Source organism: Schistocerca cancellata, chromosome 7 (assembly GCF_023864275.1).
Source record: "Schistocerca cancellata isolate TAMUIC-IGC-003103 chromosome 7, iqSchCanc2.1, whole genome shotgun sequence".
Lineage (NCBI taxonomy): Eukaryota > Metazoa > Arthropoda > Insecta > Orthoptera > Acrididae > Schistocerca > Schistocerca cancellata.
This window is the reverse complement of record NC_064632.1, coordinates 259,770,643-259,797,948: the sequence shown is the minus strand read 5'-3', so window position 1 is coordinate 259,797,948 and position 27,306 is coordinate 259,770,643. Positions and strand designations below refer to the sequence as shown.

At 42.4% G+C, this 27,306-nt stretch overlaps 1 protein-coding gene across 1 annotated transcript in view; it reads right to left on the bottom strand.

Annotated features, from left to right (window-relative positions):
* Positions 1 to 27,306, bottom strand: part of LOC126092045 (KIF-binding protein) — a 126,290-nt gene that overhangs the window by 23,640 nt on the left and 75,344 nt on the right. The window contains exon 5 of the mRNA XM_049907451.1: positions 11,761 to 11,911. Coding sequence (XP_049763408.1) covers positions 11,761 to 11,911 — 151 coding nt within the window. The remainder of the gene's footprint in view (positions 1 to 11,760; positions 11,912 to 27,306) is intronic.

Sequence of the window (27,306 nt, the reverse complement as noted above, 5' to 3'; positions counted from 1 at the left end):
GGTTCCGGACTGCAGCGCCAGAACCGCACGGCCACTGCGGATGGCGAACTGTATAACGTATCCATCTTTGAATGGTTATGGTTTTATACACGGGCGTAGAATTTCCCAGCACTTTAGAAAACTAAACACAGGGGAAAAAAAAAAAACGTTTTGGAAAGATCGTTCATGTGCAGTAACATGTACGCTGCATATTTTCGTATTACGAAAGTATAAATTCGAACTCCACCAAACACCGCATGTTACTTTCCGAAGCACTGAAATCGAGATTGCGATGTGCTTTTATAAGCCAGTCATAGCTCATGTCACATGATTTTCACCAGCCGATGATACCAGGTATTCAGCGCTTATGACACGTGATGAAGTCAGCCAATAGCAACATCACTGTTAAGTAGCGCGAACACACAAACAGAAGAAGTTAATGGTTTAAATTAATATACATAATGTTGCTACAAGAAAAGTAAAGCTTTCACTTATAATGTTGGTCTTTAAGAGTAATGCGGATTATACACAGCGTTGCTACAAGAAAAGTAAAGCTTTCACTTATAATATTGGTCTATAAGATTAATACGCTGGAAGAGAAGCTAAGCTTTCACATATAATGTTGGTCTTTTATGCGCGTATTACAATTTAAGATATATCACACAAATGTGCCATTAAAATTTTTAATAACTACGTAAATGTCTATTCTTCTGGGCTCGAAATTCATCTAAATGGCTCGTCATCAAAGAGTTTATTTTTAAATGAGATTCATACGCTCTTTGATTTAATAAATTCATCGTACATTCTCGTACGTAGTTCAACTTGCCTAAAAGGAAATTTTCTTTGATAGTAACGCTTTTCAAACCACCATTCGGGATATTTTCCCGCGACCTATTAGAAATAGGTTAGTTTCTGCAGTTGCCAGAGAGCGCCAGATGACAGGCGTCACCGCGCTTGCGCAGCTACGATGTCGTAGGGAGCCGTATGTTTGTACGTGTAAAACATTAAAAGAACTTACATTAGGGCATAAAAGAAAAAAGACATTCGAACCTGCGGCTGCTTACACAGCCAACAGCCACATTTCTGTAGCCAGAAGCGGGAGAAGGTACTACTCTACGGCGCAAGCGCATGATTCCGCTTGTAACTGCTAAAAAGAATCTAATGTAAAAAGTTGTGACGTCACGCTCATCGGAGGCAATTTGTTGTTACGAATCATAGCATATTCTTCCTAAAGCCTTTGACAAATTTTGCTGTTGGCAGACGCTTGTATGAGCACTTTGTTTTGTTGCTGTATATGACGCATTTACTTTGCAATTTAAGTTTTATTTTCGTTTCTTCACTCGTTCATGTTTTATTGCTGAAGTATTATTCTGCAGTAGCGGGATAGAGTAACATTCTTACCAGTCCAAATTACAAAAATTTGACTGAAAACAATGAAAAATTCCCGGAATTCTAAAATATTCCCGGGTTTTTCCCGGATGAAAAAATTCACGGGTTTTTCCCGGATCTCCCGGGTCATATACACCCTGGTCTGTCGACCTGCCAGCACCTTCATTTGGTAAGTCACATCATCTTTGTTTTTAGGTATATTTTTTAATATTTCTATTTACGGCTGAAATCATCGATGCAGTAACCGCTTTATGATCGCTGATTCCCTGTTCTGCGTTAACTATTTCAAATAGTTCGGGTCTGTGTGTCACCAGAAGGTCTAATATTTTATCACCACGAGTCGGTTCTCTGTTTAACTGCTCAAGGTAGTTTTCAGATAAAGCACTTAAAAAAATGTCACTGGATTCTTTGTCCCTGCCACCCGTTATGAACGTTTGAGTCTCCCAGTCTATATCCAGCAAATTAAAATCTCCACCCAGAACTATAGCATGGTGGGGAAATCTACTCAAAATATTATCCAAATTATCCTTCAGGTGCTCAGCCACAACAGCTGCTGAACCAGGGGGCCTATAGAGACATCCAATTACCATGTCTGAGCCTGCTTTAACCGTGACCTTCACCCAAGTTATTTCACATTTTGGATCTCCGCCAATTTCCTTCGATACTATTGCACTTCTTATCGCTATAAACACGCCTCCCCCTACACTGTCCAGCCTGTCTCTGCGGTATACATTCCAATCTGAGTTTAGGATTTCATTACTGTTTACGTCTGGTTTCAGCCAACTTTCTGTCCCTAGTATTATATGGGTGTTGTGACCGTTTATTAATGAGAGAAGTTCTGGGACCTTTCTATAGACGCTCCTGCAGTTTACTATTAGCACATTAATATTGTTATTCCCTGTCGCATTTTGCCTACTCCTACCTTGCCGCGTCTCAGGAGGCGTCTTGTCGGGCCTAGGGAGGGAATTTTCTAACCTAAAAAGCCCGCATGTGCACTCCACACGTACTCCGCTACCCTTGTAGCCGCTTCCGGCGTTGTAGTGCACGCCTGAGCTATTCAGGGGGACCCAACATTTCTCCACCCGATAGCGGAGGTCGAGAAATTTGCACCCCAGATCTCCGCAGAATCGTCTGAGCCTCTGGTTTAAGCCTTCCACTCGGCTCCAAACCAGAGGACCGCGATCGGTTCTGGGAACGATACTAAAAATAGTTAGCTCTGATTCCACACTGTGAGCGAGGCTTTCCGCTTCACCAATTCCGCCAACCGACTGTATGAACTGAGGATGACCTCTGAACCCAGACAGCAGGGGTCATTGGTGCCAACATGAGCAACAATTTGCAGTCGGGTGCACCCAGTGCTCTCTATCGCCGCCGGCAGGGCCTCCTCCACATCTCGGATGAGACACCCCAGCAAGCAGACAGAGTGAACACTGGCCTTCTTCCCCGACCTTTCCGCTATTTCCCTAAGAGGCTCCATCACCCGCCTAACGTTGGAGCTCCCAATAACTAATAAACCCCTCCCCCCGTGTGCCTGTTCGGACCTTGCTGAAGGAGCGGCCACATGTCCACTCACAGGCAGAGCGGGCGATGCCACACGGCCAGCCTCCACATTGACCCTCCGCCTCGTGCGCCATGAACGCCGCTGAACCTGCCACTCCCCTTGGGGAGAGGGTGGCCCAAGCGTGCCCGGTACCCGCAAAGATGTCTCGACAGCAGGGACAGTGGGTGAAGCATGTAACACCTGGGTGTACCATGCGAAGGTAAGGATGGGGAAGGAAATCGGCCGTGCCCTTTCAAAGGAACCATCCCGGCATTTGCCTGAAGCGATTTAGGGAAATCACGGAAAACCTAAATCAGGATGGCCGGAGACGGGATTGAACCGTCGTCCTCCTGAATGTGAGTCCAGTGTGCTAACCACTGCGCCACCTCACTCGGTAGGAGTAAAGATGATGAAGACATCGCTGAAGATGCCACTCAGTGAGACAGGTCCGTGAAGAACTGCAACAGATGGCAAAATTGTCAACAAAAAGAGAGCCGGAGATGCCAGGCGGTAGACAGGTCATTATAGTGTTAATGGCAATAGCAAAGAGGACAACACTCAGGATGGAACCCTGAGGTGCACCGTTTCCCTGGATAAGGGTGTCCGACAAGGCAGAACCCACACACACCTTGAGCATGTGGTCTTTTAAAAATGCCTGAAGAAAACAGGCACCCATGGAAGCCCCATGTGTAAAGAGTACGGAGGATACTAGTTCTCCAGCAGGTGTCGTATGCCTTCTCCAAATCGAAAAACATGGCCACAGTCTGGGACTTCTGCAGAAAACCATTCATGACATGGGTGAACAAAGTAACGAGATGGTCAGCTGCAAAACACCGCACTCGAAATCCACACTGTGCATGCGTCAGTAAATTGTGAGACTCGAGTCACCATATGAGCCAGGCATGAATCGTATGTTCCATCACCTTGCAAACACAGCTGGGAAGAGAGATGGGGTGGTAGCTATAAGGAAGGTTGTTGTCCTGACCGGGCTTATGTATGCCCTCTGCCCAGATGTGGTTATATGTGTTAAAAAGAAAGTACCTGCCCACAAGAGAAAGGTGTTGCAACATCTGAATGTGGATGGTATCTGGCCCTAGGGTGGAGGATCGGGATGAACTGAGAGCATGAGCTCCCTCATAGTAAAGGTGGCATTGTAGCACTCATGATTCAGGGAAGAGAAGGATATCACCCGAGCCTCCTCCTCTCATTTTCGCTGGAGGAAGGCAGGGTGATAGTGGGAAGAGCTCGAAACTTCCGCAAAATGGCGGCCCAAGGTGTTGGAGACAGCAATAGGGTCCACAATGACATCATCAGCGACTGTCAGGCCAGAAATTGGGGAATGGATCTTGGTGCCAGAGAACCGTCGGAGATTGTCCCACACAACAGAGGAAGCAGTGGAACTGTTAAAAGAACTAGTGAATGAAATCCAGCTAGCTTTTTTGCTATACCGAAGAACGCGATGACACTTTGCACGCATCTGCTTTAATGAATGCAGTTTGCCATCGTAGGATGGCAGTTAGAAACGCAGAGAGCACATCTCCATGCATGAATTGCATCGCAGCATGCCTCAGTCCACCTAGTGACTGGGACACGATGTGGTAAAGAGGAAGTGTGGGGAATGGAACATTCTGCAGCAGTAAGGATAATGTTTGTGAGATATTCCACCAGGTCATCACAACTGGGGAAATCTTGTTCCTCGAAGGTCGCCACAGAGGAGTAAAGCTGCCAGTCAGCCTTAGGAAGCTGCCATTTGGGCATGCACACAGGTGGGGTAGGAGTCAGCAAATGGACAGCACACAGGAAATGATCGCTCGATTAGGTGTCAGAAAGAACGGACCACTCAAGATGAGGGGCAAGCTGGGCAGTGCACAAGTGTAGGTCCAAATGGGAATAGGTGCGTAAGGAGTCAGAAAGGAAAGTGGGTTCTCCAGTGTTAAGACAGAAGAGGTTAAGCTGGTTAAGATGGCCAGCCAAGAGGGCACCTCTCTGACAGGTCCTGGGAGAACCCCAGAGGGGATGATGCGCATTAAAGTCACCAAGTAGCAAAAATGGGGGAGGTAGCTGCCCAATAAGCTGAAGGAAGTCTGCCCTGGTGAAATCGAATGATGGAGTTACATAAATGGTACAGAGGGAAAAAGTCAGGTGGGGAAGGAAAAGGCGAAATACAACAGCTTGAAGATTGGTAGTCAGGAAGATGGGTTGACTATGAATGTCATTCCGTATGAGCACTATGACACTCCCATGAGATGGAATGCCAACCTCAGGAGTAAGGTCAAAATGAATCGGTGAGAAATGTGAAAGCTCAAAGTGATTGTAAGGGTGCAATTTTGTTTCCTGAAGGCAGAGTACAAGGGGACACTGCAATGCTAAAAGCAGCCGTAAATCCTCATTGTGGGGCCGAAGGCTGCGAACGTGCCATTGGAGGAGAGTCTTGATGAGGAAGAGATGTAGGGGTGTCACCTTGGATGCTGCTAAGTGACAGCTGGGGAAGAGTCGCTACTAGAGAGCACAGAAGCAGCAGGATCCTGCTCCATGGGGTCCACAGAAGTCTCAGCTTGCTTGTGCAGTCGGTCTTCGGAGTCCAACACTGAAAAATGGTTGTTGGTGCACACCGGCGACATGGAGGCTGGCTCGGCTAAGGCATCACGTGGTGACACAATCGAAGAGGATCTTCGAGTGAGTGTAGGAGAAGACCGTTTGCCTTTGGTGGACATCTTTGAGCCTTTCTGGTTAGAGGAAGACTCAGGTGTTTGGCTGGAGGGACAGAGGAAGTCTTCACGGGAGTACTCCTTCTGTCCTTTCCAGCGAACCAGTTGTGTAGCTGGTGGCTTCACCCCTTGAGGTGAGAGTTTGATGGCTTGTTGCACAGCTGGATTGGGCGGGATGGCGATGCTAACTAGACACTGGGCAATTTCACAACCTCAGAGCTGAATTGGAGGTTGCATGTCTGCGTGGCCAGGTCCTTCATGGAGCGAGGGGTAACAAGAATGAAACTATAGATACCAGATGGAAGAATGCAGGGTTTGCAACTAGCCAGTAACTTTCTAGCGAGTGGGTAAGGCACTTTTTCCTTTACCAGGATCTCTTGAACAGTCTGCCTCATCAAGGTACACAGGACAATCCCAATAGGCAGCAGCATAGCCGCGATTGCAGTTGATACAACGGGGAGAAGGTGGTGGACAATAACCCTTGTGCACGTCCCTACCCAGGTGACACATTTGGCTGGGTGTCGACAAGACATTCTAGTGTAGTTGAAATGATGACACTGGTAGCAGCACATCGTGTTCAGAATGTACGGTCGGACTGTGATAAATTCATAGTCTGCTTTGATTTTGGATGGACACACCGTTCTATCAAAGGTGGGAAAATGAGAGCAAGTGGGTACTAAGGAGGAAGCTACCCTTTTCATCACCTGATGGACAGCAATGACTCCCTGATCAGAGAGGAAAGATTGGATTTTGGTCTCGGTTGTACCACCGAGCAGCTTAGTGTAAATAACATCTTGGGAAGAATTCAAAGTTCTATGGGCCTCGACACGAACAGGATAACAGTGGAGAAGCGAGGTAGCAAGCAATAGTTGTGGTTGGGAATCAGAATTGGTCTCTAAAAGCAAAGTTCCATTCCATAAAAGAGAGCAGGATTTCACAGGGCCGGCAATTGCATCAACACCTTTCTGAATAATAAACAGACTTACTGTGGTGAAGGACTGACTGTCTTCAGTACATGAGACCACAAGGAACCGTGTTGCAGCAGGAAGGGTCTTTGAATCATTAGCCTCCATACGTTTACATTTTTTAGACAAATCCCCCACGATTGCCAGAGTCTCCGATGGCGCGCTCCTTCCAACTGTGTGCCCCCTTCACGAGGGGGCGCACTCGCCTTAGGCGACTGTTCACACCTCTCGAACACCTGACAGAGGGACCAATCGGCAATTTGGGAAGGTTATAGGTCAGGCAATCACCCCTCCCTGGGCCTGGCCTGTACTGGAGATACATGCGAATCCTACATGTCGACCCGGGGCTGGGAATTACATGTTACTCAGTCACCTGTTACACGTCAGGCATGTGGGCCGGCCTTCAGGAGCACACAGGGAGGAAGAAGAAAAAAGAGGATCCTCAAACACTGAAGCGGAGGAAAGAGAGGAAAAGAGAAACAAAGGAAAAGCAAGCAAAAAACAAAGGTGAGACTGTTTGTACGCCAGCGACAGAACATTTCCTATAACAACGCAGACATATTCCCTAAGGGAGAAGAAAAAGAATAGCAAGTGGATGGACATACAGCATGGAAGGGAAAAAATGCTGCAAAGGCTGGGGCCCCATGGCAGCCAGGCACAAACCTGCCATAGAGTGGCGAGCCCCCTGGGAAGTCATGTAGGTGGGGTAGGAGTCAGCAAATGGATAGCACACAGGAAATTGTTGCTCAAGTATGTACCATAGAGAATGGACCATTCAAGATGAAGGGCAAGCTGCGCAGTGCAGAAGGATAGGTCCAAATGGGAATAGGTGTGCGTGGAGTCTGAAACAAACATGGGTGCTCCTGTGTTAAGACAGAGGAGGATAAGTTGATTGAGGTCAGCCAAAAGGGCACTTCTCAGACAGATTCTGGGAGGAACCCAAAGGGGATGATGCGCACTGCAGCAGAAAGGGGTAAGGTAACTGCCCAATAACCTGGAAGAAGTCTGCCCTGGTGACATCGAATGACGGCGGGATATAAATGGTACAAAGGGAAAAGGTCACGTGAGAAAGGAAAAGGTGAACTGCAACAGCTTGAAGGCAGGTAGTCATTGAGATGGGTTTGCTATAAATATCACCCCATACAAGCAGCGTGACTCTCCCATGAGATGAAATGCTGTCCTCGGGGAGGGGAGGGGTAGGGGAAGATAAAAACGGACTGGGAGGAAATACAAGAGCTCAAAGTGGTCGTGAGGACACAATCCCCCCCCCCCCTAGAGGTAGCAAACAAACAGATGCTGCAATTCTAAGAGCAGCTGCAAATAGTCTTGGTTTGATCAATGGCCACAAACATTCCATTGAAGGAGAGCTATAATGAGGAAACAGGAGGAAGGAAAAAAATGAAGGGGCGTCACCTCAGCGGCTGCTGAGTGCCAGCCTTCGAAGACACACTGCTACAGGGCACTGAGGCTGGAGGATCATGCTCCATGAGATCTACAGAGGCATCCGCACTCTCTCTCTGTCGATGTGTGGAGTCCAGGGCAGAAAAATAGTTGACGGTGCGCACTGATGACATAGAGGTCAGCCGGGTGAGGATATCGCGTGGTGACACCGTCTAAGGGGATCTCCAAGTCTGTGAAGTAGAAGACCATTTGCCTTTGTCTGACTTCTTGGAGCCTTTCCAGTTGGCAAAGGAAGACTCAGATGTTTGTTGGCTGGAGGGACATTGGAAGTCATAGCGGGAGTATTCCTTCTGCCCTTTCTGGCCTGTCGGTTGTGTAGCCGGTGACTTTGCCCCAGGAGGCAAATGTTTGGTGGCTTGTTGCACAGCAGGATGAGTAGATGGTGATGCTACCATGACACTGGGCGATTTCAAAACTGCAGTGCTGAATTTGAGGTCACATGTCTGCTTGTACATGTCCTTCATGGAGCAAGATGTAGCAAGAACAGTATAGTAAGTGCCAGATGGTAGAATGCACAGTTTGCAACTAGTCAATACTTGTGAGCGACTGGGTAAGGCACTTTTTCCTTCACCCAGATCACCTGGACAGTCCACTCATCGAGATACATGATACAATCTCAAAGAAAGAGGCGCACAATCATCCTCGTGTGCATCCCTAACACAGGTTGCACATTTGGCCAGGTGTCGACAAGATATTCAAGTGTGGTTGAAACAATGACAAGGGTTGCAGCACATCCGGTTCAGAATGTACAGTCGGACTGTAATAACTTCATAGCCTCCTTTGATCTTGGACAGAAGCACCACTCTGTCAAAGATGAGAAAGAGTGCATGTGGACACTAAGGATGCATATACATTTTTCATCACATGATGGATGGCAACAACACCCTGATCAGAGAGGCACACTCAGATTTCTGCCTCAGTCAGACCATTGAGCAGCCTAGTGTAAATAACATCACGGGAAGAATTCAGAGTTTCATGGGCCTCGACACGAACAGTATAGCTATGGAGAAGCGAAGCGGCAAGCAGTTGTGCTTGAGAATCAAAAGTTCACAGGGCCAGCAACTGCATCAACATCTTTCTGAATAATAAATGGATTTATTGTTGCAAAGGACTGACTGTCTTCAGTACGTGAAACCACGAGAAACCAGTGCAGCTGGGAGGGTTTTTGAATCAGGAGCTTCATTCCATTTATGTTTGGTAGATGTGGACTGTGTAGATGATGATTAGCTCATTGTGAGACTGTGAGCATCTCCAATGGCACACTCGTTCCAACTGGGGGCAGGGGGGGGGGGGGGGGCTCAGAGGTTGGCTCACTCTCACTCACCTTAGGTGATTGTTCGCACCACACGAATACCTGACAGAGGGATCAATCAACAATTTGGGAAGGTAGCAGCTCAGGCACTCAGCCCTCTCTGGGTCTGGCCTGTACGAGGGGGTACATGTGAACCATACCTGTCCATCCAGGGCTGGGATTACACATTACCCAGTCACCTGTTACATGTCAGAGATGTGGGCTGGCCTTCAGGAGCGCACAGGGAGGAAGAAGAAAAAGAGGAGCCTGAAGCGTTGAAGTGGAGGAAGGATCTATATCTACATCTACATATATACTCTGCCAGCCCCCAAGCAGTGTGTGGCAGAGGGCACAATCTGCACCAAAGTCATATTCCCCCCCTCTATTCCACTCGTGGATTGCGTGAGGGAAAAGCGACTGTCTGAACACCTCAGTACGAGCTCTAATTTTCCTTATCTTTGGATGGTGATTATTGCACGATTTGAAAGTTGATGGTAATAATATATGCTCTACATCCTCGGTGAAGATCAGATTTCGGAATTTAGCAAGCAGCCCCTTCCGTTTAGTGCACCGTCTGTCTGCAAATGCATCCCACTTCAAACTTTCTATCAGATTTATAACGCTCTCGCGATGGCTAAATGTACCAGTCACGAATCTTGCTGTTTTTCTTTGGACCTTCTCAGTCTCCTGAATCAGATCCAACCGGTAAGGGTCCCATACAGACGAACAATACTCTAAGACTGGATGAACTAACGCATTGAAAGTAATTTCATTTGTTGAAGGACTGCATCGCTTCAGGATTCTACCAATAAACTGCAATCTAGAGTTTGCCTTGCCTGTTACGTGTGTAATCTGATCATTCCATTTGAGATCATTTCGAACAGTCACACCCAGATACTTGACGGATGTTACCGCTTCCAAAGACTGGGCATTTATTTTGTACTCTTACATTAATGTGAATTTTCACCTTGTTATATGCAGTAGGTTACACTTACTAATATTGAGAGATAATTGCCAGTCATTACACCACACATTTATTTTCTGCAAATCCTCATTGATTTGTTCACAACTTTAGTGTGATGTTACTTTCCTGTAGACTACAGCATTATCGGCAAACAGTCTAATACTGCTGTCAATACCATCAACTATATCGTTTATCTAAATCGTAAAAAGAAGTGGACCTACTATGCTGCCCTGGGGCACACCTGAAGTTACACTTGTTTCTGTTGAAGTCACCCTGTTCAGAATGACATACTGCTCCCTGTCTGTCTGAAAACTTTCTATCCAACCGCATATGTCATCAGATAGACCGTAAGCATACACTTTTTGGAGCAAGCAACAGTATGGAACTGAGTCAAACACCTTCCAAAAGGATGGGAGAAGGTGAATGAAGAAAGGAAAAAAGGAACAAAAAACAATGGTGAGACTGTTCTTAGAGAAAAAGGAATACCATGAGGAGAGATATGCAGCACTGAAGGAGAAAAATGCTTGAAAGGCTGGGGCCCTGTGGTAGCCAAGCACAAACCTGCCAAAGAGCGGCGAACCCCCCTGGGGGGAATAAATGTTATGAGCACCACATCATAACAAGGGGTTTCCTGTTGCTTCAATCATGCTTTTGCATCACCTATCACAAATCTGTAGGAGAGTCACTGCCAGTAGTTATATTTCATTTATTATTTCCACTCTTGAATTTCCATGATTGAATTTTAACACATTCTTTTATGCTGCTGACAACTCATAATACAGTGAAACTGCTTCTGAATTAGCATTTCTTACTTTAGTTTTTTCCACTAGTCTTGCAATGGTTTTTAACACCAGTTAATAAATTATATGTCCTCAAAATGCCTCATTACCTGAGATGAGGGTCTGTGTAATTCAGTAGTAGGTAAGATGCATATGTTGACTACCAAATGCAACTACCGGGTATTTATAATTAAAGTGCAGCTACACACAGAGGTAGAATGCGACCTGTAATTATTGTATGGCAGCAAAAGTTGGTAAACATTTTAATGCAGAACTAATTTACACTGGAAAAAAATCAGTTGCAATTCCGGCCACCAGGTGCAACTCGGGAACAAGGATATACAGATATGTTTCCATACGTAGTGGATCAGGAATGGGATATGGGCATAAAAGGTCAAACAAGCAAGAAATGTACGATACTGATTTTATTATTAACCACCGGTTATGCAATTTGTCCAATAGGAGCACTGGGATGTTGATGAGATGCTGTATAGTGCCATATTTGCACTCGGTGGCCAAAATTGGAACTAACTTTTTTCCAGCATACATCAGTTCTGCATTAATGCATTAACAGATGTACCAAATTTCGCTGATAACTACAGCCTGCATTGGATCTTGGTGACTAGCTGCACTTTAAGTATAACCACCTGGTATTTACAATTGCAAGCAGCTACAGAAACTTACCTGGTAAGCATCAATGCTCTTTTTAATATTCTCGCGATTTACTTTCTTGTCTGGAGTAACTAACTTGCTGTACAAACGGCCAATATGACAATGTGCATTCAACGCAGGACGTTCAAGATCCTCACTTATTGTGTCAGGAAATTCTTTGGTGCTGTAAAAAAAATGAAACATGTCACTTAGCAGACAGAAAACTAATACATAAAACAAATGGAAAATATGGTGTCAAAAATATGTAGGAAACACAATTAATTAAATTTTAAAAGGTGAAACCTCTATTCATCACACATTTTGTGAGCACATTTTGTGTGGTACCTGATGAGTATAGCAGAATCAATAAAAAGAGGGTGTACAGCTTTCAACCAATATTCAGTTCTTTCAAGTTGCTACTGATCTTAGGCCAGCATACAATACAGTGACACTGGCATTGTTGTCGCCATCATATTTTGTGTCCGCAAGCTCAGTTTTGTTTCCTGCGTCATTCACTGTGTGTGTCACATCTGCTTTCATAAACAAAAGCTGACATGCTAGACTATGCGCTGTCTGCTAATAAAGTCAAATGAGGTTGGAATCAAGGGAAAATTGTCAGTGTCAGTGCTGTCATGAACCTTCGATTTGTATCAATTCAGCTAGCCCCCATCAGTCACCAAGCCAAATTGCTCCAACAAGTGTGTGAATGATATAGTTTAATGCATGCTCAAAAATTATCAGTACTAATCAATTAATTCCACACATAATGTAAATTTAGGTATGCTGCCTGGTTTTGCAAATGACTGACTGCATAATGCTTTCATAAAATGCTGTGGAAGCAAAGACATAAGAGAATAACAAATTAATACATGCAGGCAGAAACGAGTAATAGTAAAAATGACCTGTAAAAGGGCATCTGATTTAGCACAGAACATATTGGTTGGTAGAACATGTTCTGAGGCATCAAGGGATCACCAATTTAGTACTGGAGGACAGCATGCAGGTTAAAAATCGTAGAGGGAGACCAAGAGATGAATATACTAAGCAGATTCAGAAGAATGTAAGCTGCAGTAGGTGCTGGGAGATGAAGAAGCTTGCACAGGATAGAGTAGCATGGAGAGCTGCATCAAACCAGTCTCAGGACTGAAGACCACAACAACAACATCTACAAATAATTCCTACAGGGCATAAGGTTTCCCAAAGAACACCTACAAATAATTGCTACAGTTATGCAACTAATGCAATAATCTACAGTGGAGATGGGAGGGAGGGAGGGAGGGAGGGAGGGAGGGAGATTTTAGGGCAATGAATGGTGATGTTATTTAAAGTAGTCTGAGGCAAACACAGTTGAAATGCATAAAAGTTAAATCAGCATAGAACATAAACTGAAAAATCCTGCTCACTCTTTCCCATATGCACTTATAGTCACCCACACAATTGTACTACCTTTCCAATTAGAAACACTGTCACTGCCCAAAAACCTTCTTAAAGCTTCGAAGCAATAAAAGAGCAAAGTAAGAGCTCCAGATATTTTTTTTCTTTTCTCGGGGTGGGGGGAATTCTGTGTGTGAACCGTCCTAATAAAATTTCATCCCTAATAATTTAGGGAACAAGTCAGAGATTTCAAATAATCTTAAAATTCTCTATAACATTTGTTTCATCATCTGCTAAAATAGACGGCAGCTCATCTCATAAAGTAGCTCTGCCCTTCTCTATGAACATAAAATACTACTTGTCGAAATAAAGCACGTGGAAGTCTGTTCATAATGAAGTATCACACACTAGAGGGTCCTCTCACTGGAGCCCCAATGGGTCAATGTCCCACTTATAGACAGGAGAGATGGATTTCATTTTGTCCACGTGGCTTCAAGGATATACAGCTCAACAAAATAGGTGGTTTTACAAGGTACAGTTTATTTCCAGTCAGTGGTAACTGCTCTTCTTCCTACCAACACACGACTCTGTACATCAACAGTTAGGTGGTAGGGGATGATGTAGTAGCACAAAGTACATTGGGATTTTCAGTACACTTTTTCATGGCTACACACCTGATAATTTGTTTCCCTGACTGTTCATGTTTTCTGATACCCAGCAGACTACCACAACCTTCCCCAGACATTTTAGGTATACAAAGCTGTCCTGGATAGTGCTGGGCAGAAGGATAGTGCTGGGCAGAAGGTTGCTCTGGGAGTTGGAACCAACAAAGAATTTCTCAGCACAATTAAGATTCTTCGTCTCCACTGTCCAGAAGGTTGCATGTAAGTCCACATCAAATGCAGCATATTCACTTGGTAAATGGATCTTGAGGACACATTCAAGGAACATCAAAGATCAGCCAAGTGAACCCCTGTTTGGGGAATCTGTGCATACTGTTGTGTGACTTAAAATTTTATGAATAAGCTATTCAAAAATGTACACAATAGTGACATAACCCAGTAAACAAAAAATAATCCTGGGCCTTCTCAGTAACCAGTGCAACAGCCTGGTTGAACAACAGGTTACGGTTGGTATGTGGCCCACATCAAGTATCACTATGTCTCACTTTGCACAAATCACAAATGATAGCAAGTTGTAAAAATCAGTTTATTGGTAGGATAAGCCACAGTCTGAAATGCTGAAAATTCTGGAGCAGTCAAATAGCTTTAGATTCCACAAGGACCTTTAAACATAGCATCCCACTTTTTATTCTGCTCCTTTAACTATTTATTTATTTTCTTTTTTTTCCTTTAGTTTGTCAGCTGAATATTCTATGGGGTGATTTTTTTCCACCATGTACAAACTTCTAGAAATTGATTGATGAGAGGATAAGAAACATAAAAGGACTAGTGAACTTATGCCCAGAAATGAATGGTTTTCATGCTAGAGGCCATTTAGTCAGTCATACTTTGTTACAGAGATTGCGGTTTAATACGTGCTGTACCATGCAGCCACAGTTACGGTATGTGTTGAAAATGGTTTCCATGTACCTCAACGCATGCGCGTTCATGCCATAGGATGTTCTACTTCACATTCATAATGGGCAGGCTGCATCCAAACAGTGTCAAAGGCTGCATGAATATGCTGCTCCAGTGTCTCCACTTCTGGAATGTGCTTTGCACACATGATACTTTTGAGATAGTGCCAAAACCAGAAATAGCACGGGATGAGATCTGGTGAACAAACAGGACATGCAACTGAACGCCCTCATCCAGTCTGTGGACCAGGGAAGACATGACAGAGATGCATCTGGACATTAACAGTGAATTGGGCTGGAGCACCATCATGTAACAGCCACATAACATTTTGAATCATCAGTGGCACTTCTTCCACCAAGGGAGGCAAGGTCACCCACAGGAAACGCCAATAGTTGCGGCCCATTAGGTGACATGAAGGTAAACTAATCCCAAAATACGGTCACCAATTATCCCAGCCTACACATTACGGTTGCACCGACACTGATGATTCGCTGTCACCATACCATGGGGGTTCTGTATACTATCCCACAGATGACTTATGAAAGTTGAAGATACCATTCTGCATAAAGTGGCCTCATCTGTGCATAGGATGGACAAATCCTGGACTCATGGTTGCCTGAAGAAACCAGTGAGAAAACTGCTCCTGATGTGAAAAGTCTATCGCTAGTAAGTCCTGCACATGCTCTAAGTGATAAAGGTAGTAGCAACTGACAAGGAGAATGTTTCACATGGTCGTCTGGCTTACCCTGTAATGGCAGGCCAACTGCCTAGTACTGACACAGAGGTCGCCTTCCACAGAGCTAATAACATTTTCCTCCGAACATTTCCTTCTTCCTGAAACGAATCTGTCTCAGACAAATGGCAAAACACTGTTGCAAACATTGAATGCTGTGATTGTTGTTAGTGGGGATAGGCCTCCTAATATAACCTTGGTGGCCACTGCTCATTGCCATTTGGCTTTCTGTAAGTAAAAACTATGTCGGCAAGCTCTCGATTTAAATATGGAACCATTGTGTACAACACTGTATCACATCCACTACAAGGTAGTCAGCAAGAGAATTGAATCAGACACAACATTACCAATTACTATGACAGGAGAGGGTGCTAGGGCATGACGTATGAGGAACAGTGCCACCCTTTATGAGGAAACCGTGCATACTGTAACTGTCATTGCATAGTACAGTGCATATTGGACTGCAGTCTCTGTAATGAAGTATGAGTGAATGAATGGTCTCTAGCATGGAAACCATGCATATCTGGATGCAAGTTCACTAGACCTTTTGTGTTCCGTATCCTCTCATTGATCGGTCCCTAGAGTTTGCACACAGTGGAAAAAATCACCCTGTATATACCCAGTATACAGAAGATGGCCAGATTATTATTTCTCCAAGTAATTCATGTAAATTTTGTTGTCCACATCATAAGTAATACTTTGTTGATGCCAATGACCTTATTAACTTTCCATAGAACATTTTCCTCTGGGATAAATTAGTATCTGAAGTTGTCTCCTTAGCATGTAATCACCAGTGCGAGCTAATAACAGTTTCTGCTCAAAGATGTCTAACTCAATGAGTAGTCCCAATTTCAAATTTATCAGAAACACATTTCATTTTTCCAAAAACTCATTATCTTAGGAAAGATTCATAATTAAAGTCTAACAGATTCAAAATTACTTTCACTATTTGAGCCCTTAAGTTTGTCCAACTCCAGGACATGACATTATACTTTTGTTGACCCAATTTTTCTGATCTGATTGTGCCTTTGATTTTCCAAATAATTTACTAATTAAGAAATTCACTACATTAGAAAAGTTATGATCATGGAAATTTCACATGGAAGTAGGGAATCTGCTGTCTAGGTATAGAGTGTATATTTTACATAGTACACTGAACTTTAATATTTTCCTAATCATTTATCAGTCCGTTAAATCAGATTATTGTTGCAATCAATACTCGTAGATCAATTCTAATGCTACATCTGATCATTACCTTGACTGCCTTTTGACAAACGAGCATGCTTGCTTGACTGCATTGGTGACGAACAACGAACTTATAACTGTACTAAGGACTATGTAAATAACTGGTCACTGATTAAATGGGTTCTAATCAAAATAAATATTCCAATAAGTGAATAAAAAACTTATAGTGTTGTGTCTGTTGTTTTTCAATGTAGTTAAACAGTCCTGAAAATTTTCAGCAAGAGACTATGAATTTAAAGATGCTTCCGTGGAAGAATACATCTACAAGCAAATAAGGAACCTTGTAATCTGCTAAGAATTGAAAGTGGCACTTTTCCAACACCAACACAGAGGCTAGTGTGGTGTTTGATATAAAGGCACTTGTGTCCAGACTAATCTCTTATCACATCACAGTGGTGCACACACAAGATGTCAATTGGTGGGGCAATACAAGTTTCCAGGGAGCAGTGTATCACGTGATAGTCCAGCCACTAGCATCATTCAGCTGCATCCACCAGCAGCATGTACTCTGGGATGTGTGTTTAACATTGAGGTTGATTTTCATGTAAGGCTGGGTATGGTGAGCTTATTTTGACACTGTTGTTGTTGTGGTCTTCAGTCCTGAGACTGGTTTGATGCAGCTCTCCATGCTACTCTCTCCTGTGCAAGCTGCTTCATCTCCCAGTATCTACTGCAACCTACATCCTTCTGAATCTGCTTAGTGTAGTCATCTCTTGGTCTCCCTCTACGATTTTTACCCTCCACACTGCCCTCCAATGCTAAATTTGTTATCCCTTGATGCCTCAAAACATGTCCTACCAACCGATCCCTTCTTCTAGTCAAGTTGTGCCACAAACTTCTCTTCTCCCCAATCCTATTCAATACCTCCTCATTAGTTACGTGATCTACCCACCTTATCTTCAGCATTCTTCTGTAGCACCACACCTCGAAAGCTTCTATTCTCTTCTTGTCCAAACTAGTTATCGTCCATGTTTCACTTCCATACATGGCTACACTCCATACAAATACTTTCAGAAACGACTTCCTGACACTTAAATCTATACTCGATGTTAACAAATTCCTCTTCTTGAGAAACGCTTTCCTTGCCATTGCCAGTCTACATTTTATATCCTCTCTACTTCGACCATCATCGGTTATTTTACTCCCTAAATAGCAAAACTCTTTTACTACTTTAAGTGTCTCATTTCCTAATCTAATTCCCTCAGCATCACCCGACTTAATTTGACTACATTCCATTATCCTCGTTTTGCTTTTGTTGATGTTCATCTTATATCCTCCTTTCAAGACACTGTCCATTCCGTTCAGCTGCTCTTCCAAGTCCTTTGCTGTCTCTGACAGAATTACAATGTCATCGGCAAACCTCAAAGTTTTTATTTATTCTCCATGGATTTTAATACCTACTCCGAATTTTTCTTTTGTTTCCTTTACTGCTTGCTCAATATACAGATTGAATAACATCGGGGAGAGGCTACAACCCTGTCTCACTCCCTTCCCAACCACTGCTTCCCTTTCATGTCCCTCGACTCTTATAACTGCCATCTGGTTTCTGTACAAACTGTAAATAGCCTTTCGCTCCCTGTATTTTACCCCTGCCACCTTCAGAATTTGAAAGAGAGTATTCCAGTTAACATTGTCAAAAGCTTTCTCTAAGTCTACAAATGCTAGAAACGTAGGTTTGCCTTTTCTTAATCTTTCTTCTAAGATAAGTCGTAAGGTCAGTACTGCCTCACGTGTTCCAACATTTCTACGGAATCCAAACTGATCTTCCCCGAGGTCGGCTTCTACCAGTTTTTCCATTCGTCTGTAAAGAATTCGCGTTAGTATTTTGCAGCTGTGACTTATTAAACTGATAGTTCGGTAATTTTCACATCTGTCAACACCTGCTTTCTTTGGGATTGGAATTATTATATTCTTCTTGAAGTCTGAGGGTATTTCGCCTGTCTCATACATCGTGCTCACCAGATGGTAGAGTTTTGTCATGACTGGCTCTCCGGAGGCCATCAGTAGTTCAAATGGAATGTTGTCTACTCCCGGGGCCTTGTTTCGACTCAGGTCTTTCAGTGCTCTGTCAAACTCTTCACGCAGTATCTTATCTCCCATTTCGTCTTCATCTACATCCTCTTCCATTTCCATAATATTGTCCTCAAGTACATCGCCCTTGTATAAACCCTCTATATACTCCTTCCACCTTTCTGCCTTCCCTTCTTTGCTTAGAACTGGGTTTCCATCTGAGCTCTTGATAATCATACAAGTGGTTCTCTTCTCTCCAAAGGTCTCTTTAATTTTCCTGTAGGCAGTATCTATCTTACCCCTAGTGAGACAAGCCTCTACATGCTTACATTTGTCCTCTAGCCATCCCTGCTTAGCCATTTTGCACTTCCTGTTGATCTCATTTTTGAGACGTTTGTATTCCTTTTTGCCTGCTTCATTTACTGCAGTTTTATATTTTCTCCTTTCATCAATTAAATTCAATATTTCTTCTGTTACCCAAGGATTTCTATTAGCCCTCGTCTTTTTACCTACTTGATCGTCTGCTGCCTTCACTACTTCATCCCTCAGAGCTACCCATTCTTCTTCTACTGTATTTCTTTCCCCCATTCCTGTCAATTGTTCCCTTATGCTCTCCCTGTAACTCTGCACAATCTCTGGTTCTTTCAGTTTATCCAGGTCCCATCTCCTTAAATTCCCACCTTTTTGCAGTTTCTTCAGTTTCAATCTGCAGTTCATAACCAATAGATTGTGGTCAGAATCCACATCTGCCCCAGGAAATGTCTTACAATTTAAAAACTGGTTCCTAAATCTCTGTCTTACCATTATATAATCTATCTGATACCTTTTAGTATCTCCAGGATTCTTCCAGGTATACAACCTTCTTTTATGATTCTTGAACCAAGTGTTGGCTATGATTAAGTTATGCTCTGTGCAAAATTCTACAAGGCGGCTTCCTCTTTCATTCCGTCCCCCCAATCCATATTCACCTACTATGTTTCCTTCTCTCCCTTTTCCTACTGATGAATTCCAGTCACCCATGACTATTAAATTTTCGTCTCCCTTCACTACCTGAATAATTTCTTTTATCTCGCCATACATTTCATCTATTTCTTCATCATCTGCAGAGGTAGTTGGCATATAAACTTGTACTACTGTAGTAGGCATGGGCTTTGTGTCTATCTTGGCCACAATAATGCGTTCACTATGCTGTTTGTAGTAGCTAACCCGCACTCCTATTTTTTTATTCATTATTAAACCTACTCCTGCATTACCCCTATTTGATTTTGTATTTATAACCCTGTAATCACCTGACCAAAAGTCTTGTTCCTCCTGCCACCGAACTTCACTAATTCCCACTATATCTAACTTTAACCTATCCATTTCCCTTTTTAAATTTCTAACCTACCTGCCTGATTAAGGGATCTGACATTCCACGCTCCGATCCGTAGAACGCCAGTTTTCTTTCTCCTGATGATGACGTCCTCCTGAGTAGTCCCCGCCCGGAGATCCGAATGGGGGACTATTTTACCTCCGGAATATTTTATCCAAGAGGACGCCATCATCATTTAATCATACAGTAGAGCTTCATGTCCTCGGGAAAAATTACGGCTGTAGTTTCCCCTTGCTTTCAGCCGTTCGCAGTACCAACACAGCAAGGCCGTTTTGGTTAATGTTACAAGGCCAGATCAGTCAATCATCCAGACTGTTGCCCCTGCAACTACTGAAAAGGCTGCTGCCCCTCTTCAGGAACCACATGTTTGTCTGGCCTCTCAACAGATACCCCTCCGTTGTGGTTGCACCTACGGTACGGCCATCTGTATCGCTGAGGCACGCAAGCCTCCCCACCAACGGCAAGGTCCATGGTTCATGGGGGGGATTTTGACACTATAGTATTCATTATGGATGGTATGATACAAACACAACCAGTAGTATGTTAAGAAGCAACAGGGGCATTTTTCTGAGCATATAAATTCTACTAGGGATGGTCAGAAGCAGAAACAGTGGCCGAGTGTAGCACTCACCCCAGCATTGCCAGTTACCAGGATAGACAAAGGGACAAGAGTGAGATGTTGGACAGAGAGCACACTGGCGATGCTGCAAAAGCATCACACAGTCGTCTTCTAATGTGCACACCACTGCAGTGGATAGTGGTTGGAGGAGGAACGAAAAGTTTGAAAATGTCCTAAAATAAATGGCACGGAATCGGAGTTCTTGCTATGGAGAGTACTGCACCATCAATGGCAATGGAACGAATGACAGAGCTTAATGAACTCAATGTTGAAAAAAGGGTTGCGATAGGAAAGCCCAAGCAACCTACATTGATGGGGCTGTCCAGTAGATCGTGCCTCCAAGTTAAAGTCGCACACCTTTTCTGCACCAAAAAACATTTCTATTTAACACTCTCTCCAAGGACCAGGATTCTCTGCACCAAATTATATTTCTATTTAACACTGTCTCCATAGACGTGGTTCCTAAGGGCTTCTAAGTTGCTTGTTAGAAGCCAAAAGTAAAGCAGTGACATGTATTTTAAAAAATGCTATTTCATTTGGCCTGGCTTAAAGTACCAGGTAACGGCACCTTCCAATGGTTACAGTAAAGACTTCAATGGTAGCAAAGGTGGAGAATATGAACTCTGAAATGGCAAATCTGTTGAAAAATGTGTCCTGTTGTCCAAGGCTATTTAGACAGAGGTTATGACAGTGCCACACATTAGTGGTGGTACCTCAGCAGCAACTATTCCAAGTGTCAATGGTGGCTAAATCAATAAAATTCCAGGCTCGCAACCTGGTCTTATTATGGGAATTCACAATTTACAAAATGTAAAGTTTATATCAGGGATGCACTGCCACAAATGATGAATCCACCACTACATTTGTAATGCATTGGGATCTAGGGTTCTGGGCAGCCTCAACATTCGCAGCAAATAAGAAGTGGAGTGTATTGAAATGCCTTTAAGTTCAAAGAGAGGTTTGGAACATTAAATATAAGTTCTTTTCTGAAAACTGTAAAACAAAAGGAAATGGCATCATTTCTGCAGAAGAATCATTTACAAATTTTAGACTCTTAGATAAGAATGTAGTTGATACACAACTTTACAGAATTTATAACGGGCAGCCAGCAGTGCAAATAATGGAAAACATGCAAATGATTGAATCAACATTTTATGCAAACAAAACAAAAAATCTGTAGACAGAACAACAAATATTAAGTCAAAATCACAACATATGGCAAGAATAAAAGCTATGCCCTTATAAACTGAATGAACATATAAATGAAGATAACAGATGAAATTTGCAGAAAGTAAACCAGTTTTGGGATTTTCTAAAATCTGAAGTCTCCGCCATATATAAAAACAACAATAATATACTTCTTGGCAACTTCAGTGCACAAGTTGGGAGGTAAAATAAATTAAAGGATATTGTAGGCAAATATACAGCACACTTAAGAACAAACATAAATGGTAAAAGACTGATCAACATGAGTGATATGCTCCAATTAGAAGTAATGTCCATGATTTTGTGCAAACTACCAAGAAACTACAAATCTACAAGAATTTCAGCTGGACCCCACATCAATATTCGTAAGGAATTTCAAGGAAATTATCAGTGTTAAAGCAATCAGAAACAGAGAATTTGATTCATGTCTTTATCTAGCTATGGTTAAAATACATTTTCTCCGATATGAAATAACAAAGAAGACCCAGAAAGTTATCAAATACAATTCCAGTAGAGCAGTACACAAAAGAAAATGGAGAAAAATTTTAAGAAGAAATTTAGTCAGCTAAGAAAGGTGACTGGCATGAACTCCATGTACAAATTATCAAAGTGGCAGAGATACCTTAAGACTGACTAAGAATAAAATGACTTAATGGAATGAAGAGTGTGAAGAAGCTCTTTAAAAACGGGCTCAAAAATGGAAAGAGGGAAGGCTTTTTTTAAAAAAAAATAAAGATAAAAACACCTTGAACATTTCAGACAGCAAATAAAAAAACATTAAAAGTAATCCAAAAAATAAAAAAAAATGAAACAAAATTTAAAAATCTCAGTTTATAAAAATCCAAGAAAAATTCCACCTAAAATAATACCAGAAGTTTTTACCATACTTTCGAACACATGCTTAAAAGATGTCAAGTACGAAGTATTTGTTTCAAAGTTGAAAATAGCAAAATACAGTTAAATAACCAGGAAAATTGTGAAATATCAGCAAAATTTTTTGACAGGCTCTTGAACTTTCTAGTTCCAACAGTTAAATTACAATTTTTAGCAGCACCTGAATATTCTGAGGAACATTTCCTGCCAATAGTGTGTAGCGGGACTTTGAATTTCGCCACGCTACACTCATTCCCTCAGATTAAAATTATACTGTCGCAGCGCTATGAGCGCTCGATGGCAGAGAAAATACTAAAATTGTAACTTTTTTTTTGTTTTTCTATTGTCTCTCGAGAGCGGAAGCTAAACGCAGACGTGATCTGATTAAGACGAAAAAACTTATTAATGTGTAGACATTGTGGAAGTTGTTATGAAATTCGGAGGATGGAGAGAAGCAACTAAAATAAATTGCATTTAATATCAAGACGATTTTGGATACATTAAAAATCTCTGGACAATGAAACTTATTGCAAGATTTTGGAGCAGACTTTTCACGCAGAAATGAAGGAGATTTTTGAAGACCTGGACGCCGCACGAAAGAAGACATGTTAACCTGGTAAGGGATGAACTGTTATCTACGCCATTTCCCCCTGTTAGTTACATTTGTTATTCTCTGTCTTTTTTCAAATAATTTTTGTAGTGGAAATTGGTTTGACTTTTGCTCAGAAACACCACAAGGACCACCCCAGCAATAGCCTTTCCGAATCACGAAGTTTGATAACTTTTCTGTAATACGAAGTCCAATTTGCTTTTCATTCTTTCCCTTTTTCACGGTCATTTACGATTTAAAAACCCCCTTTTTATTCACCATTTCTTCCCACATTTTCAACCTTTTCTTTTCTTTTTCTTTTCTTCTCTTATTCTTTTTTTTTTTTATTAACCACTACAATTGGCTCCCGCGACAGGACGCAATTTTCGGATGTGTCATTTTTGAGCAAATTTGAAACTTTAATTTGTATTTTTTCCCAACAGAGAATAACCAAAACTCCTGAAATTTGAGTGGTAACTAAAAGACCAATTTTATTGTAACTAAGCAAATGATTATACAACAATATTGTAAAGAATTTTTGTAACTAATTCAATCTGTTTTTCTTTTCATGGCATATATTGTTGCAAACCTGTTATTTTGAGACCTTTTGGTGATTATCCAATGGAGATGTATTAAGAAAATCCATATTGTGACGAATATGATTTACGCAGAAGTGATTGACCAGCCGCTGCGGGACAGAAAATTTAATGGTGAGTCACACAATTATGTTTCATTCAAGCATTCAATAGCCAACTGCAGAATCCATTTTTCCCTTTCCACACATCCTGTAGTTTTCTTCTAGATTTTTCCAAACTTATCTATCTCTATTGTAGTTTGTGGTGATTATAGTATTGTTGTAGCATATGAAGTCGTGAATTTGACTGCTAAACAGTCATTTGTTACGAAAAATTTTGTCCGCCCTGCTGCATCTTTCTCAACCATTGTTTGCAATAGAGCAATCATTTACATTGACGAGAAAATATTTCAACCTAAATTTGAGTCAAATCTTTATTGGTCAGACTTATATTATCCCCTTTTTGACTTACGATTATACATCCTATTACAATGGAACTTGGTAAGGTAGAGATAGTTTCGGCAGATGTGTTAAGTGAACTAGATTCATCGTTCAACCAACAAGAAAGTCCGCGTTTCCCTCCATGGACGAGTTCACAGATCAATGCAATGATTTTGCCTCAAACTCATAACATTTGTGATAATACACAGATGGCGACTTTAAATGATGAAATGTGGAATGGACGCGAGACTAGACCGTCAGAGCCATTGTTAACATCAATGTCAGAACCGAATATGAGACAAATTCAGCAATGTGACACAAATCGAACACAAGAAACTGACAAACTGGACCGACTATTAGAGTTATTTGCAAACATGAAACGAGATGTTAGAAAATTGATGCAAAACTGGATGCACTTGGTCAGGACTTTAAACAAAGGCTAGATAAAAGCGACGAAAAATTTGACGTATTAAACCGTACTATGACCGAAAATTTTGAACGAACAACAAAACAGATGACAGAATTAAATAACATCACTCAATAGCTCAGCCAGCGATTTGAGACATTGTCCGACCGAGTCACTAAACAGGAAGAAACTTTGGTTACAATCAAATGTAACAAAAAACAATATCACCCAATGTGAGAATCAGATAACTCAAATAGTTAATGTGCAGCAGGAAGTGAACATCCGTGTGGAAGAGTTAGCTCAGGCCCACACTTCAGCTAGCTCCACCCAAGCAAAGCTGACTGAAGAAGTGGGAAATATTACCCAACAGCTCACAATGGTAGTTTTGAACAAACCCACCTCAAAGAAAAGATAGAAAAATTAGAAGACCGAGCGGACCTCACGTCACTAAACAACGACACCAACATGGCCGAAAGAATTGTACATGAATGTAAATTGTGTGACGACTATCTGGACAAAAAACTTGAAACAATTACACAGGACATACTTTCAAAAACAAAGACACATGTTAAAAACGAGACAAAACACATAGAAGACGAAGTGACAATATTACGAGACAATGTTGTGCCGTGTTTGGCGATTGGTGCAAACGCATCGTCAGGGAACGACAAAACAGCTAAAACCATGGCTAATGACACAGACAGAACACCTATTGTGGAATCACCTATTTCAAATCAAAATTACAATGTGCCGCTTTCTTTTCCACCAAACGAGCAATATTACGGTACGGCACCTAGAGTAGCAAGTGACACAAACCACGTCAATAGAGTTATGCCAACCGGCATGGCCGATGACACGTTTGTAAGGCATGGGTCTTTCCAGACATTTTCCAGTGAGGACAAACACAAAGTCCACCCTATTGTGTTTATTAGATCATTTGACGGTGTTTTTCCACGCTGTTGGTCAGAAGTCGATAAAATCAGATACGTCACCAATCTATGGAAGAGGACGAGCTGCTAAGTGGGGTGCCACTATGAAACGGCGGTGCCTTACGTTTCAACAGTTCGAACAAGCCTTCTTGGACGAATTCTGGTCCGAGAATGAGCAACAGAGTCTAAGGAGAGAAGTGTGCAACCCCGAGACCTATGACCCTAAAAAAGAGACATTAAGACAATACTTTGAGAGGTAACTAGACAAGACACTGTACTGGTCCAAACCAGCCGACTTGCCAGTGATAATTGACACTTTAAAGAGCCACTTACCCTTTCCATACCGAGACAAATTAATAGGAGTACCGGAGAATGACGTTAAGACTTTCTTAAACTTCTTAGATCAAATGGACGTAGTTTACAGAGGCGATTCACGCCATTCAAATTTTACTCATATTAGTAACCAAAATCAGCACCCACCCCATAGGGAACCGTAGTGACGGTGGTTGGTGGAACCATCCGTCCGCGCCGCGACACAATACGATGTCTGCGCGCGAAACATATTCAAATGGAAACGTGTATGACGGTAGGAACAACCGCAGAAATTCGTGGAATAATAATAATAACAATAATTATCACCCACATCAAAATGATAACTACATGCAAAATGAAAATCACAGACAGTACAACAACAACAACAACAACAACAACAACAACAACCACAATAGGAGACGTGAGAATAACTGGTACAACCCGGGCTACTTTGACAGGAACATGCCATGTAACAGACATAATTACCACCAAAACAATAACAATCCCAACTATCACTGACAGAATATGTGGAACACACAAAATTCACGCATGACAAATCATAACCCTCCACGGAATCCGCCGCCGTTCCCCAGTACAGTTATGCACTCCCCGCCACGAAGTAGCAATAACAATTGCGGCGCGCCATCAGCTGACGCGTGGGTGCCAACCGGCCAGAATGTAAACATAGTGGAACTGGTCAATGAACCCGGCCGAACACAGCAGATGATGGAAACCAGTCGACGACCGAGCTAAGCGCTCGTGCTTCGGTCATGAGGTGTTGTAAGAGTGCAACGGCTGACACGGTTTGTTTCCTCAGGTACGATGACAAAATGACAGCAGATCAGGAATTAAGAAACGTATCAGGTTGATGACCTTGTTCTTTTACGTTCACGTCCCAAGTCTACAACATTAAAACAACTGAACAGAAAATGACAGCTATTATACTCAGGTCCTTTCAGAATAGCAAGCATACCTCACCCAGGTTGTTACTCCCTAGAATACCTGTTATCTCACAAGCCGAGGGGGCTGCATCCCCACAGACATTTGAAACCCTTTGTGCACTAAAACAACATAATATAATGATAACTAAGTTGAACATGAGCAAGTTGCTGTGAAAACGAGATCGTAAATATTTGTATTGAATACACGAACATTAAGTTATACAGCCTAAGAACACAAACGTTAATTTATGGAAATTATATAGCCTACTGCAGTTACACTTGTACACATAATTATGAAGAGAATGTAAACTCAGGTGAGTACACTTACTGAATGAGAAGATATTCATAAAGGAATGAGATCTACGCAGGTTACAT